The sequence below is a fragment of the Schistocerca cancellata genome, chromosome 1 (genome assembly GCF_023864275.1).
Source record: "Schistocerca cancellata isolate TAMUIC-IGC-003103 chromosome 1, iqSchCanc2.1, whole genome shotgun sequence".
Lineage (NCBI taxonomy): Eukaryota > Metazoa > Arthropoda > Insecta > Orthoptera > Acrididae > Schistocerca > Schistocerca cancellata.
This window is the reverse complement of record NC_064626.1, coordinates 725,414,268-725,429,083: the sequence shown is the minus strand read 5'-3', so window position 1 is coordinate 725,429,083 and position 14,816 is coordinate 725,414,268. Positions and strand designations below refer to the sequence as shown.

At 45.2% G+C, this 14,816-nt stretch overlaps 1 protein-coding gene across 1 annotated transcript in view; it reads right to left on the bottom strand.

Annotated features, from left to right (window-relative positions):
* Positions 1 to 14,816, bottom strand: part of LOC126097821 (peripheral plasma membrane protein CASK-like) — a 654,064-nt gene that overhangs the window by 628,597 nt on the left and 10,651 nt on the right. Inside the window, exon 2 of the mRNA XM_049910596.1 lies at positions 13,843 to 14,064. Within this exon, the coding sequence (XP_049766553.1) occupies positions 13,843 to 14,064 (222 nt within the window). The remainder of the gene's footprint in view (positions 1 to 13,842; positions 14,065 to 14,816) is intronic.

The following is a 14,816-nucleotide window of genomic DNA, read 5'->3' as shown; positions in this document are numbered from 1 at the left end:
CATGGGAGAACAGCAGCCTGCATTGCTGCGAAAGGTGGATATACACTGTACTAGTGCCGACATTGTGCATGCTCTGTTGCCTGTGTCTATGTGCCTGTGGTTCTGTCAGTGTGATCATGTGATGTATCTGACCCCAGGAATGTGTCAATAAAGTTTCCCCTTCCTGGGACAATGAATTCACGGTGTTCTTATTTCAATTTCCAGGAGTGTATAAATCCATAATAATATGTATTACAACTTCCTATCTATCTGTGAATATCAGGCGACGTTCTGCACGACAGCGTTAAAAGTAAGTGGCAGCTAATGTAGGTGGTATCAGTGAGAATTGATGAAGTGAAATACAAGATTATTATTTAGTTTCGAGAGTGGACACGCAGAGAGACGAATAGACCCGATAAATGAAAAGCACGATTTGCTTCAGAAAGGGGGCAATATCATAAAACGGTAGCGAGCAACAGTGACAAATTCGAAACAATTCATGTGACTCCTTTTCACTACGACACATAATGTGTTGGAAACAATTAAGGGAACATTAAGTATCAACACGCAAAAAGTTTATGTATGTGCACGCTCGCAATAGGACACAAAAAGAATGAGCGAATCGTGTCGATATCGCCTAAATAAAGCAAATATCTTTACGAAGACGAGGGTTTTGTTGTCACACGCCTGGTGTGTGGGCTGACACTCGCGGCCGCGCCTTGGGTTTGAACAGCAGGTGGAGAGTGAGCGGCGGATAACGAGTGCGGTCGACCCTTACAACCGCCGCCGCCTCACACTTCTGCACGCCCAGTTCCGCCCGCCTCCTGGACACAGAGCTCCCTCCATGTTTCTAACGGCTGCCACGCTTTCAGATACAGCGGCCGTTCTGACTGCTTTTGAAGAGGCCTATGTGGTTAGTGTGTAAGTGGTGGCACCTGAGTGTCTAATGGTCAGTTAATGTCATCCTTTCTTCCCGTAGGTAGAGGCCAAATGTATAACGACGTCTGCCACAACTAGTTTAGAAACGTCTCATGATGCGTGAGGGCACGGAAAGAAATCGGCGACGTTCTTTCCGAAGTATCCATCCCCGTATTCATCTTACGAGCTTTAAGGAAACCACGGAAATCTTAAACTGGATGTTTCTGATGAGGTGCAACAAGCTTGAAAAGACACGTTGTTAATGCCGTTACAGGCGAACGCTAGAACAGGCACGTCATCTATAAATGTAGGCAAGTGTATAGTTCCATTAGCGGGGACGTTTTATGGGAGTTTATTTAGATACACAACACGGGAAACTTACATCATAGTAACCGTATGAAGTTTGAACCTCACTTGTCCCTAATATGAACTTTACTGTTCTACCACGTTACGCGTGCTGCTCGCGTTCTAGGTTAGTGGTGGAATGACAAATAATGCAACCACCTAGCTGCTTAATACCGAGACACAACCACTTGGGAAAGTCAGGGAACATGATGCGTTGTGATACTCTTAGTTTTTGGTTCTTCACATAGACTTTCAGGAACCACTTTCCCGGTTTTGGGATGGATAAGGAAAATTTTTATTGTAAATGATAATGTTTACGCACCTAATACTACTACTTAATTTTTTGTAGCCTGACTATAACTTTATCACTGCATTAAAAGAATTATATGCAGCACAAGTACGGATCTGTCCAGAAAAAATATAAAATCAGTCTCTGCTGAAAGAATAAGATTAAGTGTTGAGACAAGCAAAAGTAGTTGGAGAGTTTTGCCATTTGAGCAGTAAAACTAATCATAGCAGTAGTGTACATGAAATAAAATGCAGACCGGCAATAGCAAGGAAAGTATTCCTTAACAATAGATAAGTGTTATCAAAATTTAAGTGTCAGATACTGTTTTCTGAAGGTATTCGTATGTAACGAAGTGAAAGGTGGGTGACAAACCATGTAGATAAGAAGGCAATGGAAGCTTTTATATGTGGTGCTACAGAAGAATGCTATAGATCAGATGGGTAGATCGCATAACAAATGAAGCACTGGGGAAAAAATTCTGGCACAACTTGACGAAGAGTAGGTAACGGTCGATGGGGCCTATTGTGAGTCATCAGGAAATTGTCAATTTGGTACTGAAGGGAAGGATTGGGTTGTTTTGGGGAAGGAGACCAGACAGCGAGGTCAACGGTCTCATTGGATTAGGGAATGACGGGGAAAGAAGTCAGCCGTACCCTTTGAAAGGAACCATCCCGGCATTAGCCTGGAGCGATTTAGGGAAATCACGGAAAACCTTAATCAGGACGGCCGGACGCGGACCGTCGTCCTTCCGAATGTGAGACCAGTGTCTAACCACTGCGCCACCTCGCTCGGTACTGAAGGGAAGTGTGAGAGCAAAACTGTACAGGGAGACCGAGGGATGTATACAGTATGCAGGTCCAAATGGATGTTGATTATGTAGTTACTCTGAGATGGAGAGGCTCGTGCAGGATAGCTTGGGTAATTCAGTTGGTAAAGCTGGGAGCTCCATCAAGCCGATCTTCGGACTCAAGAAACAGCGACAGCAAAACAACGAAAACAGAAGCAACAACGACAACAATAAGAACATGCAACCTAGGTCAACCAAACTTTAAATATGGGGGAGAGTACCATACGTTGGTGATTCCAAAGGCAGTCGCGAAGGCAAAATGATCCATTGATTATTCAAAACAGTATACACACCAATGATAGGAAGCTTAGTTTAGCATTCATCTCCTGTAATAAGTCTTAACTTAAGATTTATGATTGATAGAATACTGATAGCGGTATCAACTCTAAACTATGTCTCACACTGAACGTTTCTGTGTTCTCCAAGTCTTCACAGAAGCCCTCGCGCCTACAGTGCAAGAGTAGCACTTGCGTTGAGTATGGAAGGCAGGAGATGAGATACTGGTGGAAGAACAGCTGAGGGGATGGGTCGTGAGTCGCGCTTGGAAAGCTCAATCGATAAAGCAACTGCCCGCCAAAGGCAAGAGGTCTCGAGTTCGGGTCTAGGTACGGCACACAATTTTAATTTGCCAGAAAGCTTCAATTTTCTAACGTATTTGGTAGACCACGAACATACTTCATCGGGAGAAATGATCATCATAACAAAATGAGAGAAATCTGAGCTCGCAGGGAATGATTTATGTTTTCATTTTTCCGCGCCCTGTTTGAGTGTGGAACGATACAGAAACAGCTTAAAGGTGGTTCGATGAACCCTCTGTCAGGCACTTAATAGTGAATTGAGGAGTAATCATGTAGATGTACATGCACAATCTGTGAACAGTGCATGATCCTCTTATAGACTGTTCACTTTACCTGTAAGAAGAATGAGAAACATAAAATACAAGAGGAAAACCTTCCGATAAATGGTTAATAAACAGAATGAATTAACACAAAACGCATATATTCCCTATGTGTTACTCAGAATAATTAAACTTCTGTATTCCGTTTACTTTGTACATCATTTTTAAGCTATGTGTGGAGCTTGCGTCAGCCGGCCGCCATGGCCGACCGGTTCTAGGCACTTCACTTCAGTCCGGAACCGCGCTGCTGCTACGGTTGCAGGTTCGAATCCTGCCTCGGGCATGGATGAGTGTGATGTACTTGGTTTAGTTAGGTTTAAGTATTGTAAGTCTAGGGGACTGATGACCTCAGATGTTGAGTCCCATAATGCTCGGAGCCATTTGAACCATTTTTTGATGAATGGAAACATTAAGCGATCGAAAGAATATTATACGCAAGAAGGAAATAAAATATAAAGAATTATGCTGACGAAATATCTTCTGCTGTTCATGGCGCACCTGCAGCCACATTACACTAATGAGCCAAAACATTATGATCACTGCTCGCCGCGAGGTAGTCTGCTGCCTTGTAGCGCTGAGGGCACGTGACGTGATAAGGTAAGTGTAAGAACGGAGTACAGATGAATGGAGAATCATTTTAGCGATGTAAGTGGCGGCACTCCTGAAATTCGCCGACTTAAGCGAGTTTGACAAAAGCCTGATTGTTGTGGCCCAGTGGCTGGAAGCGAGTATCTCGGAAACGGTGATGCTAATGTCGTGTGCTTCTATGGGAAGTAGTCGAAGAACGATGAAACTACGAGTATGCGACAGGAAGTCTGACGTCCATACCTCATCATGGAACATACGGATCGGAGGCTCGCGCGCTCCCTAAAGCAGGGCAGGCGGCTATCTGTGGCGGGCCTGACGAAAGAGCACAGTGCTGGCGTAAGCCCGAGTGTCCTGGAGCGCACCGTTCAGCACACCGTGTGGAGCATGGTGCTTCTCAGCAGGGGACCCCTACTACCTCCCATGTTGATCCAACAACTTCGTCAGTTACAATTACAATGGGCATGGAATCATCCAACGAGATTGGACCGCAGATCAGTGGAACCGAGTCGCCTGACCGCATGAATCCCGTTTATTATTAAACCGGGTCGATGTCGCGTCCAGACACGCTGTCATCAAGACAAACGGCTGCTCGAAACATGCACCGCGCCACAGACACGGGCTGATGAGAGCAGTACTGTGTTGTGGGGGACATTCCCCTGGGCTCGCATGGACCCTGCGGCAGTAACCGAAGGCACCATGACAGCTGTGGACTACGTGAACATTATTTGGGACCACCTGTAACCCCTTATGCTTGACGTCTTCCCCAGCAGCGATGGCATCTTCCAGCAGCATAACTGTCCATGTCACAAGGCAAGAATGCTGTTGCAATGGTCTGAGGGTCATGACAGTGAACTCAGGTTGATGTCTTGGCCATCAAATTCGGCTTACCTGAATCCAACGAATCCCAACTGGGACGCTATCGGGCGCTAGCTCCGCGTCCACAAACCAACCACACGTAAATTACAGAAGTGTGTGACCTGTGCGTAGGGAACTGGTGCCACAAACCTCTGGAAACCTATTAAGGTCTTTCCGACTCCATGGCACGCAGAATCACTGCTGAATTGCGTTTTTAAGTAGGTGGTCATGATGGTTTGGCCCATCGGTCTATGTGCAGAAGTTGCTTCTGCAGAACATGTCTCTGCTTTTACACGTTGCATTTTATTGTTACTCCTGCAACAGAGTTTCAAGAGTGCTTCCAGGGTAGCGTACATGAAAACAGGTATGTATCTCGTTGCGCCTTCGTCATTTTCAGTTTTATATCGCTTACTTTTTTATTTTTTTCCCGCACGGTGTTTTTTCTCATGTGTATGCGTTACATACTGCTGTCATCACTAGCGCTTTGTACGAAGGGTTCAAAGGAACTAAGTATGCAAAATTTTAGAATGTGTAGAGGAGATAAAAATAAACAATTTTGTATGTGACAAAAATGTCACAGTTCAACATTGTTTCCGCTAGCAGTCCATTACGTGATATCCAGAGACCTTGTTCAGAATGCCGTTTGATGAATACTGCTTTAGAGATGCTGCTGAACTTTTAGAGATTTCCCTTTGACGGAGGAATTAAGGCGTTTTGTGTACGAGACACCGACAGACACCCCAGAAGAGATCGTTGCCGGTTGGCTGAAACTGCAGCCATCATTCGTGAATGTAACTGGATGTTTTGAGCGAGTTGCACAGTCTTTAGTATGCTGATTCCATTTGTGCATTAATGCGAACGGTGAACATTTTCAGCAACTCATTCTTCAGTGCCGTCTCTTGGCACGCCTTCTCGTTCACTACATCGGAAGAATTGGTGTCATTATTAGTATCGACCGCGACTGCTACGAGCTAATGGGTACTTCAGAGAAGCTGTACACGTAACATCTTACGTTTTCATATTTAGACTGTCTTTAGTGTTACGTTCGCACAAGGCCATATGAAACTACATTGTCCGTACAATATCTAGTCCTCGTTTGGCAAAAGCTGTTTCACTCTTTATCCTATTCGTTTCACGAAGGACGTTGTCAGATGAACGTATACTGTCTAAAAATGAAATGTATTCGAAGTTGCGAATATGGACAAGCTTCAGCGCTATAGTGGAATGACGAAAATAAAAATGTGTTCCGGACTGGAACTCGAACCCGGATTTCACCCTTACCGCAGCCATTTGGCTACCCGAACACAGCTCGCGGCGAGACCCAAACTTCCGTATTTCGTCAACAAGCAGCATGTACGACGGAACATTGCATCGAAATTTGAAACAACACAGGCACTGCAAAATGGTATTTATCCGCTGTCAATGGGCTAGCGACTCTCAAGTAAAACGTCTCCCCTGTATGTAAATATACACAATGGATTAGTACAAGCTGTAGAGATGTAGGCATGGATGACGTCATATGGGACTTTGGGTCTGGCCGCGAGTCGTGCTCGGATAGCCAATTAGTAAGGTGACCGCTCGCGATAAGCGGGAAATCCGGGATGGACTCCCTGTCGGCTATAGTCGCCGCAGAGCCGATTCCTTCGGACACGTCCGAACGAGCATTGCATCGTAATAAAGAGTAACAGAGGCACTGCAATGTCCTATGTTCAGTCTATGATCAATCGCAAAATATTGTCTCGAAGCTTAAATCATCGATCATTAGATTCACTTCGCACGATTCGTCGGTTATATCCGCTGATGCTACTACGAGAGTTCACCACATAATAAAAAACATGCTTTTTTTCAAGATTATGGCAACTGAAGTTTGTGTGTGCTAAAAATTGAGAGTGTTCATGAAAAAGGAATGTGTGATTTAGGACTGTTGAGGTTGCCGCAGTGTTGTAAATGCAGCTAAATTCGAATTCTGTCAGAGTTGTCACTTGCATAAAGCCCCTAAAATTATGATAACGGAATTATCAACTAGTCGAGTGCAGCTGAGGTGATCAGCACGTGATTACGTCGAGTCAGTAAGTGGCAGACGTTGAGGTATCAAAGATCAATCTTTGTGAATACAAGAAGATACTTCGGCGAAATGTTCTGTACAACCGTAACAGTTCCAGTTGTAAAATGAAAAGAAGATAATTCGGTTAATAGAACAGCTGAAATGAAATTACGTCTGAAATAGAATACCAATTTCTCGTAAAAGGCGGCCTGGCGCTATAATTTATTCCAAATAGTTTATGTACCACCCTGACATTTTTCTTCTGAGTTTCTGCTACGTTCATGCGAGATAGTGCTGGTCTGTTACCAGCACAGATTTCCGCAGATAAAACCCTCTCAAGAACGCCATCTGTTGCGTCTCCTTAATCGGTGTGATTCCTCAAAGACGGTTTCAGTAGTCTAGAAAGTAGCATTTTTCTGTTAAGCAGCCCATGCGCTCTCATCACATAACCTCGGCGTTGTTCTCCAATGTTTACTTCGTACCAGTAGACTTAGAATCCATTTTCGTTTCTAACATTTGACCGAAAAGACGACATTCACCCTTTGTACCACTGGCAGACGTTTAGAAAATTAAGTGTAGTGATGTTTTTTCTGAGGATTTCCGTTCTTCATATCAGATATCAAGGACAACAGTCTGCTCTTGAATATGGCATTGTTTAAATAATTTTGTAACTTCGTGTTACGGTTATATTATGAGTTGCAGTCAAATGAAAACTGAACACCCGTCCCAAAAGGACCGTGGAATGGTTCAAATGGCTCTGAGCACTATGGGACTTAACATCTATGGTCATCAGTCCCCTAGAACTACTTAAACCTAACTAACCTAAGGACATCACACAACACCCAGCCATCACGAGGCAGAGAAAATCCCTGACCCCACCGGGAATCGAACCCGGGAACCCTGGCGCGGGAAGCGAGAACGCTACCGCACGACCTCGAGCTGCGGACACCGTGGAATGGTTTCATTTAAAAGTAATCACCAAACGCATTACACTACGGTTGGCCGCAGACGGTTCCATAACCGCATCCACTCTTGCACTTCCTCGTTCGTCTGAAACCGATGTTCACGCGAATCTGTCTTGGGTTCGCAAAAGATGTGAAAATCACACAGTGAAAGAGCCATGCCGTACGGAGGACGTTTCAGTGTTTCCCAGCCAAATCGCCGAAGTGTACTCTTCGTCCGATTGGCAGTGTGGGGGTGGGCATTATCGTTCAACTGGATGATTCCGTCCGCCAGCAATGGTACAGCCAGAGGGCAAACGATAAGGCCAACAGTGGAAACATCCCACATCTCACCCAGCCAAGAAAATCCAGAGCTGTCCACTTATGTTCCGACAAAGTCACGATGACCTCATCCAACTGCAGGGCCCCTCAGTCCTACTCCCCGAGCGTGACGCAAACAACCAGTGCTCAGCGCTGTGAGACACTTTGCAGAAACTGCGGCGCGCCATGAAGTCAAAACGCCCAGGAATGCTGTCGGGCGGAGACAGTCTTGTTGTGGCCGGTGTTACGTTTTCATTTGACTACCCCTTATAAATAAAATCTGACAAGTGGTACGATTCAGGAAACTCTCCCCTACAACTCGTTCCAGGATCCAGCATATGTGAAATTATATGAAGATTCGACCAAAAGAGTAAAAAGAAAGACCACAGAACTTCTACGCCAGTCCCTGGTGAAGGAAATAATCAAAAAGTTACGAACACTGGCTGCTGCACCGCTAAGCCTTTACAGTTTAGCAAAAATGCTCAGACAAGACATTCCTCTAGTGGCCTATTGTAAGCACATAGGTACAGCTATGTACCAGCTGGCACATCATCTAAGGGAAGTATTAAGCACCTAGGTACATGTCAGGATCACATCAGAAACTCTGTAAATTTCATTCACTGGCTCTAAGAACTACGCATTCATAACCAGGAGCTTATGGTGAACTTTGATGTCGTCTCCCTCTCCACCCGAACGCCGCTTTCTGATTCCCTCAAACAGATTAGGGAAAAACACAGCCCCAAGATGACTAACCTCCACGAGTTCGTTCTCAGATCTACACTTTCTCTCTTTAGCAGCTATTATTGTGCACAAATTAGTGGCGTCCCTATGGGGTCCCTCTTTCACTTGCTGTGGCAAGCTTATTCGTGGAAAATTTCGAAGAGAAGGTTCTGAAAAAATTGCACCTAGCCCCACATGCTTTTCAGACACGATTATAACACATTTGTGATTTTATTACGCAGGAATGAAAGACTAGGAGTTTCAGCCTCTGAACTCTCTCCATCCCAGCATAAAATTCGCTATAGAAATAGAATGGCGAACTCCCCTTTTAAACGTCCTAGTCAAGCGTAAAGCGGACGGCATTATGAGACAGCGTGTACAGGAAAGCCACACATACTAATTTTTATCTCATCGTCTACAGCTGTTATCTTTCACAGCGTGAGGGTCTGCTACGTAGCTGGTCCATAGGGACCGTGCAAAACCGGACGAACGAAGCATCCCAAGGAAGCCTAGCCACCATGGATGCGGCAGAGAATAAATCCAAATGGCTTTCACGCAGATGGTAGAGACCCAGAAAATGTAACACGACGAGGAGATAAAAAATGGTGCATGTGCTGTATGCCGGCAAAGTATCTAAAAAAACTACAGGATATTGGTTTGTCGTAACATTACGGGATCAAAGCTTCGAAAGGTAGCGAGTTGACAACTAAATACTACAGCGATGCGCACTTACAAAGAAGACGGGTGGCGGGACGATGCACAGTGCGAAGAGCGAATGACAGTCCAGTCAGAAGCGTCATGCTACGGGCTTTGTTTGTAGCATGCGTTTCAGGATGTGCGTAGGACATTTAGCATTCACTAATTTTAGTTCTGGTATGATGAAAGTGCTTCACCTCAGTAGCGATCATTACGAGAGGCATGAAGACAACAAGACAAGAGACAGTGACAGTTTTTGAGCATATAAATTCATGCAGCGACAGCCAGAAGCATAAACAGTGGTCAAATAAGGCGCTTACGGGTGCGTTGCCAGCTATCGCAATAGCCGATGTTCGTGAGTGTAGCGTCAGGCAAGGAGCAAATTATGCTTCGGTCCTCTGTTCGCAGAACACAGACCCTTTCAGAGGTGTTAATACGCGCCAAAACAGAGCAAAATGTATAGCAAACATCTAAATGCATAACTGAGGAGCTATGAGCACTACTTCATCTTCGATCTGTGAAATGCATCTCCTCTTCTGCAGGCTCTTCAGTTTCCGTATTTTCGGAGGAGGTATTATGGACCAAAAGAAGAAGAAAAATCCAATAAACCAGTACTCGCAGTGCATAACTGAAGAGCTATGAGCACTTGTTCGTCTTCCACGCTGTCAAAGACATCTCTCCGACTCAAAAAGTACCCGTGGTTCTTAAGGTGTTCATTTTGGGGCCCACGTTTACTACACCATTTTCCTTGTTTTGGTCCGAATTACCACCTCTGAAAGTTGCCTACGCAACAGTCGCTTCGCAGCAACAGTACCAGCACGTAGATTCTGCTGTCAGAGCTGTAAGAACTTATCTCTTATAGCTTCCAACACGGTTGCTTCCCGATAAGGGTCAGTTACCCCAGTTTGATACATTTGCCCTGTTTCATCGTGCCTGAATGTCTGGATCATCATCACGGAATCCGCTGTATATGAAACTGTTTCTCAAGAAACGGTAACTGGAATAGTCTAATATCGAATGTGATACACGTTTGAAATTTCAACGTCTAAATGCCAAATTATTGTATTACACGTAACGTCACTACAGAAATCACAAAGTGACAGTATCGTACATTAAGTGATGTTTGACGCTGTTATGGTGGTGGTATCAGCTTCGTAATAAATGGAAGGTGCTCGCAGAGAACCGCGGCAATAGTTTACGGTATAATTACGTGGAGCTACACGCCTCCTACAAGCTTCGAAAAATGCTTTTTGGAATACAAGTTGGGAGATCCAACTGATCAGTCAATAGAGTTAACTTCCTGTGTTGAAGATATTACTTCACTAAAGGAGTCTTTTGTGCCTAACGGCATATTAAATTGCCCGCGGGCATCGTTTTCAAGGCTGGTTGACGGATTTATGGGCTTTCAATTTCTCGGCAAATCAAAACATGCCTCAAGTTCTCTGTTCTAAGCATTCACCTCCCTCCTTCCTTCCCGCTCTCTCCCCCACCTCCCCTCCCCGCTCGCTCTCTCTCTCTCTCTCTCTCTCTCTCTCTCTCTCTCTCTCTCTCTCTATACAGAACGTGAAAGGCTGAGAGCACGGCAGCTGGAGGCGGCGATCCCTGGCAGAGGGCTGTATTATTCAAGGCGGACAGAGGGCTGCCTGGCGGCAGGTCAATCCCAAATCTGAAGGGAAGCGCGCTGGGAGGACGCGGCAGTAATAAAACATCGCAATCCGCAGGCAGCCCTGTCCAGTGCCGGACTCTAGACCCCTGGTAAATCCACAGCACCTCTGTCTTGTTATCTATCTTCACGATTCAAGTTATCTATTCCGTCGCTGGTCGAGGACGCCAGCCAGCACACTTGTAGATACAATGACTTCTTCATGACTTCCAAAGCCGAAAAGGCAAATTAATTTGGAAGTCCTTCGTAACAGGCTTCATTAAACTTTCCTCTCAGGCCAGTGTCTGAATTCAGTGCAGATATCCTTTCTCAGTGATTTCCAGTTTAGCTCATTTTAAGCCAGAAACATTGTCTAAAGTTACGTGATGTCCATGCAGATTTCGTGTAATGTAACAGATTGTCCTGAAGGGAAAAATCTCAAAACATTTTTTCTCCTGTTTATCCCACAGCTAATAAGTGAAGCATACATCGAACGAGTAACAGATTTCTGCTCGTCTTTCGCACGACTATAGTACACACATAAACTTAACGAATGCTCCTTCAGTACTATACGCTTCTCTAGCTTTTTCGAGAAATCAAAGTTAAAAGTTTTAGGAATCCGCTTGAAAGTCTCTCGGGCATGCAGCCGGATTGATTGATCGTTGTAGAACGAAGTTTCGACAGTGGACGTGCCATGATCATCAGGTTGCTCCTGCTGACTGACCGATGTGCTGACCATGGTGATGGGCGAGTCGACTGGCGGTCCTCAGTCTGCGCTTTGTCTTCGCCGTGATCATGATGATGATGATTGGTTCGTGGGGCGCTCAACTGTGCGGTTATCAGCGCCTGTACAAAGCCCCAGTTTCTACACAGTCCAATTTTTTACACAATCCAATCGAGCACTGATATTAATGATGATGATGACGACGACGACGACGACGACGACGACGACGACGACGACGACGACATAAATACCGAGTCCCCGGCAGAGAAAATCCCCAGCCAGGCCGGGAATCGAATCCGGGACCCCGTGATCCAGAGGCAGTAAAGCTAGCCACTAGACCACGAGCTGCGGACTGTCTTCGCCGTCCTCTGTGCTCCGTTACCGCTGTGTCTGGATAGTTTTCGGTGCCGGAGCCCAAGTCTGACTAAGTTGAAATCCATTGCCCTTGTTGATGAGGATGTCATGTAGCCAGATTTCGATTGCCTGATTGTATGCATAGTCCCAATTGTGGGGTGTGCTACGCAAAATTTTTGTAGCTTCGTATTTCATTTTGTAGCTGGTTTCCAGGCAATGTTTAGCAATTTTTGTAGCCTTCCGGAGTTCAGCTTGTTTGAGTTCCGTGCACCTTTCAATTGTGCTAATAGTTTGTCTGACATATGCGTTCTGGCACTAATATTGTACGTAGTACACTCCATATTTCCGGTGTCCCAAGTCGTCTTTTATTGTCCCAAAATCGGATTTCCTCTTTGCCGGCTTCGTTGTTGGCTGTGATGTGGTCTTTTGCTTGAAAGCACGGCGAATTTGGCGGTCGCTATATGTTCCCTGGAACACGCCCCTGAACTGGTCCAGTTGCGGTTTTAAACTTTCTTTGTCGGAAATCACACGAGCTCTGTGGACTGGCTTGTTTAGCACTCCTTCCATTTGTAAATGGGTGATGACAGCCAGGGGCGAGAATGTACTGGTCCGTGTGGTTTTTCTTCTGATAGACGCTGTGCTGTGCATGGAACATGAACGGCACACCAACCTCTGAACAGCCTATAAAATCAGCAGTTGCTGAACACTACCTTGAATCCAACAACTAAGTGAAATACGAAAAATAAAAACAAAAATTTAATAATTAATTAATATGTATAAGACATCCCTGTATTAGGACTTTGTATACAAAGGAGGCTATCGAAATCCGGCTACTTAAGAACCACATCGACTAGGACAATGGATTCCAACTTAGTCAAGAGTGGACTCCGGCACCGAATATTATCCAAGCGCAGCGGAAACTGAACACTGACCCCGGCGAAGGCGGAGCGCAGACAGGTCCACCACTCGACTTCCGAGCGCTAGCTACTCCCACTACCGCGGCCGGGACAATGCGTGGTCCGTAAACAGGGTCAAAGAAGGAGGGAAGACGACCGGTACATATATAGGAACCACTGCTCCAGGACGTCAGTCACCTGGAGTAACCTGACGAAAATGATGGCACTTTACACCGTAGAAAATTCGTTCTCTAACCATTAATCTATTCGATGGTATGTTAGAGAGACTTTCAAGCGGCATATTCGCCGGGAAAACTTACGAATACACTTTTAGGAGCCTGCCACCAGAGCTCAACCGTCGTGCAACGGCATTAGCGCGCCCGGCTAAGGTGGGAAACTATAAGGCTGCACGTACTGTTACCGACTCACGTCATTTTTTCTAATCTTCCACTAAATAGAAATTATTATTATTATTATTATTATTATTATTATTATTATTATTATTATTATCAATTAGATACATGATTCGTTGTAACGAGTGAAGTATTTAGTGGAAGGTGATAAAAAAGTGATGTGACTCAAAGGCAGTGCGCGAAACAACTGCTGTTTAATGCATTATTGTTAATATTTCTTCAGTCAGTGGTGATAATGGGCTTACAAGTCTCACTTACCCACTGTATACGTATTTTAAGTTACAGTGGGATTAATGGTACGGACCGTAGAAGACTTGTCCACGACTCTACAAAGAACGATGCGAGTTGGAGAGCTGTGGACAGGTTACTGACCTGCGGTGCTGAGGCCGGGGCTGGAAGTGAACTTGGCGACGTCGACGATCTTGACGGCGAACTGCTGGCTGGTCTGCCGGTGGATGCAGCGCCGCACCACGCTGAACGGCCCCCTGTGGACAGACAGATATGCGTGGTGAGCCACGGCCACTGCAACACCTGCTTGCATTATATCACATCGACTGCAGATACTCCTTAGCTCTCCATCAGAACAACTGTCTCCTGCGAGTAGACTAATCTGTTCACCATTTGTTCTGTACTATCCAATCTTTAGGTTTCGCTGCTTCTCTGCGACATCGGTCACATAAAAAGTCCTTCGAACTGGCGAAGCGCAAACACCTTGTTGCATGACATTCATCTCACCGCATGATTTACTTTCGGCGATGCTGGAAGCATATGAATGCGTGGTGTCTATTCTTTTAGACTTGTCCGAAAGAACAGGCACCACGCGGAATCCGCAGCTCTGACACATATTACGCAAACTGAAGGTGGAGGGGTTAAGGCAACGGTATAGCAAGCCGGAGATCTCGGGTTCGAATCCCCGTCCGGCGAACATTTACAATCTTCACCACTGATTCTACATAAAGCTCCAAAGCAGCTGACATCAATAGTCCCCTTTCCTTTCTCCCTTTTTACCTTCAATTTATACAATTTGCCGGAAGTCTTATGAGAAGAGCAAGTGAATTACATTACTTTGTACTGAAATCCTGTAAGTCTCTTTATGCCAACTGTACAAAATTTCTCTTAGAAAACCTTTAATTACGTACCGGTACTGAAAAGTTCGAGTTGAGAATGGTGTGCCATAAATAGCATGCTATGCTGTTGCAATATCTTTCAGCAATTCTAATATGTACCCGCACCAGATATTCGTATCAGTCGATGGGAGCTGTAGAACACTTTTTGTCTGAGTTAGACGCAGACATGGTCACATGACTTCTAATGTCGATGATCTGAGAGGTGAGGAAGATTTTTAT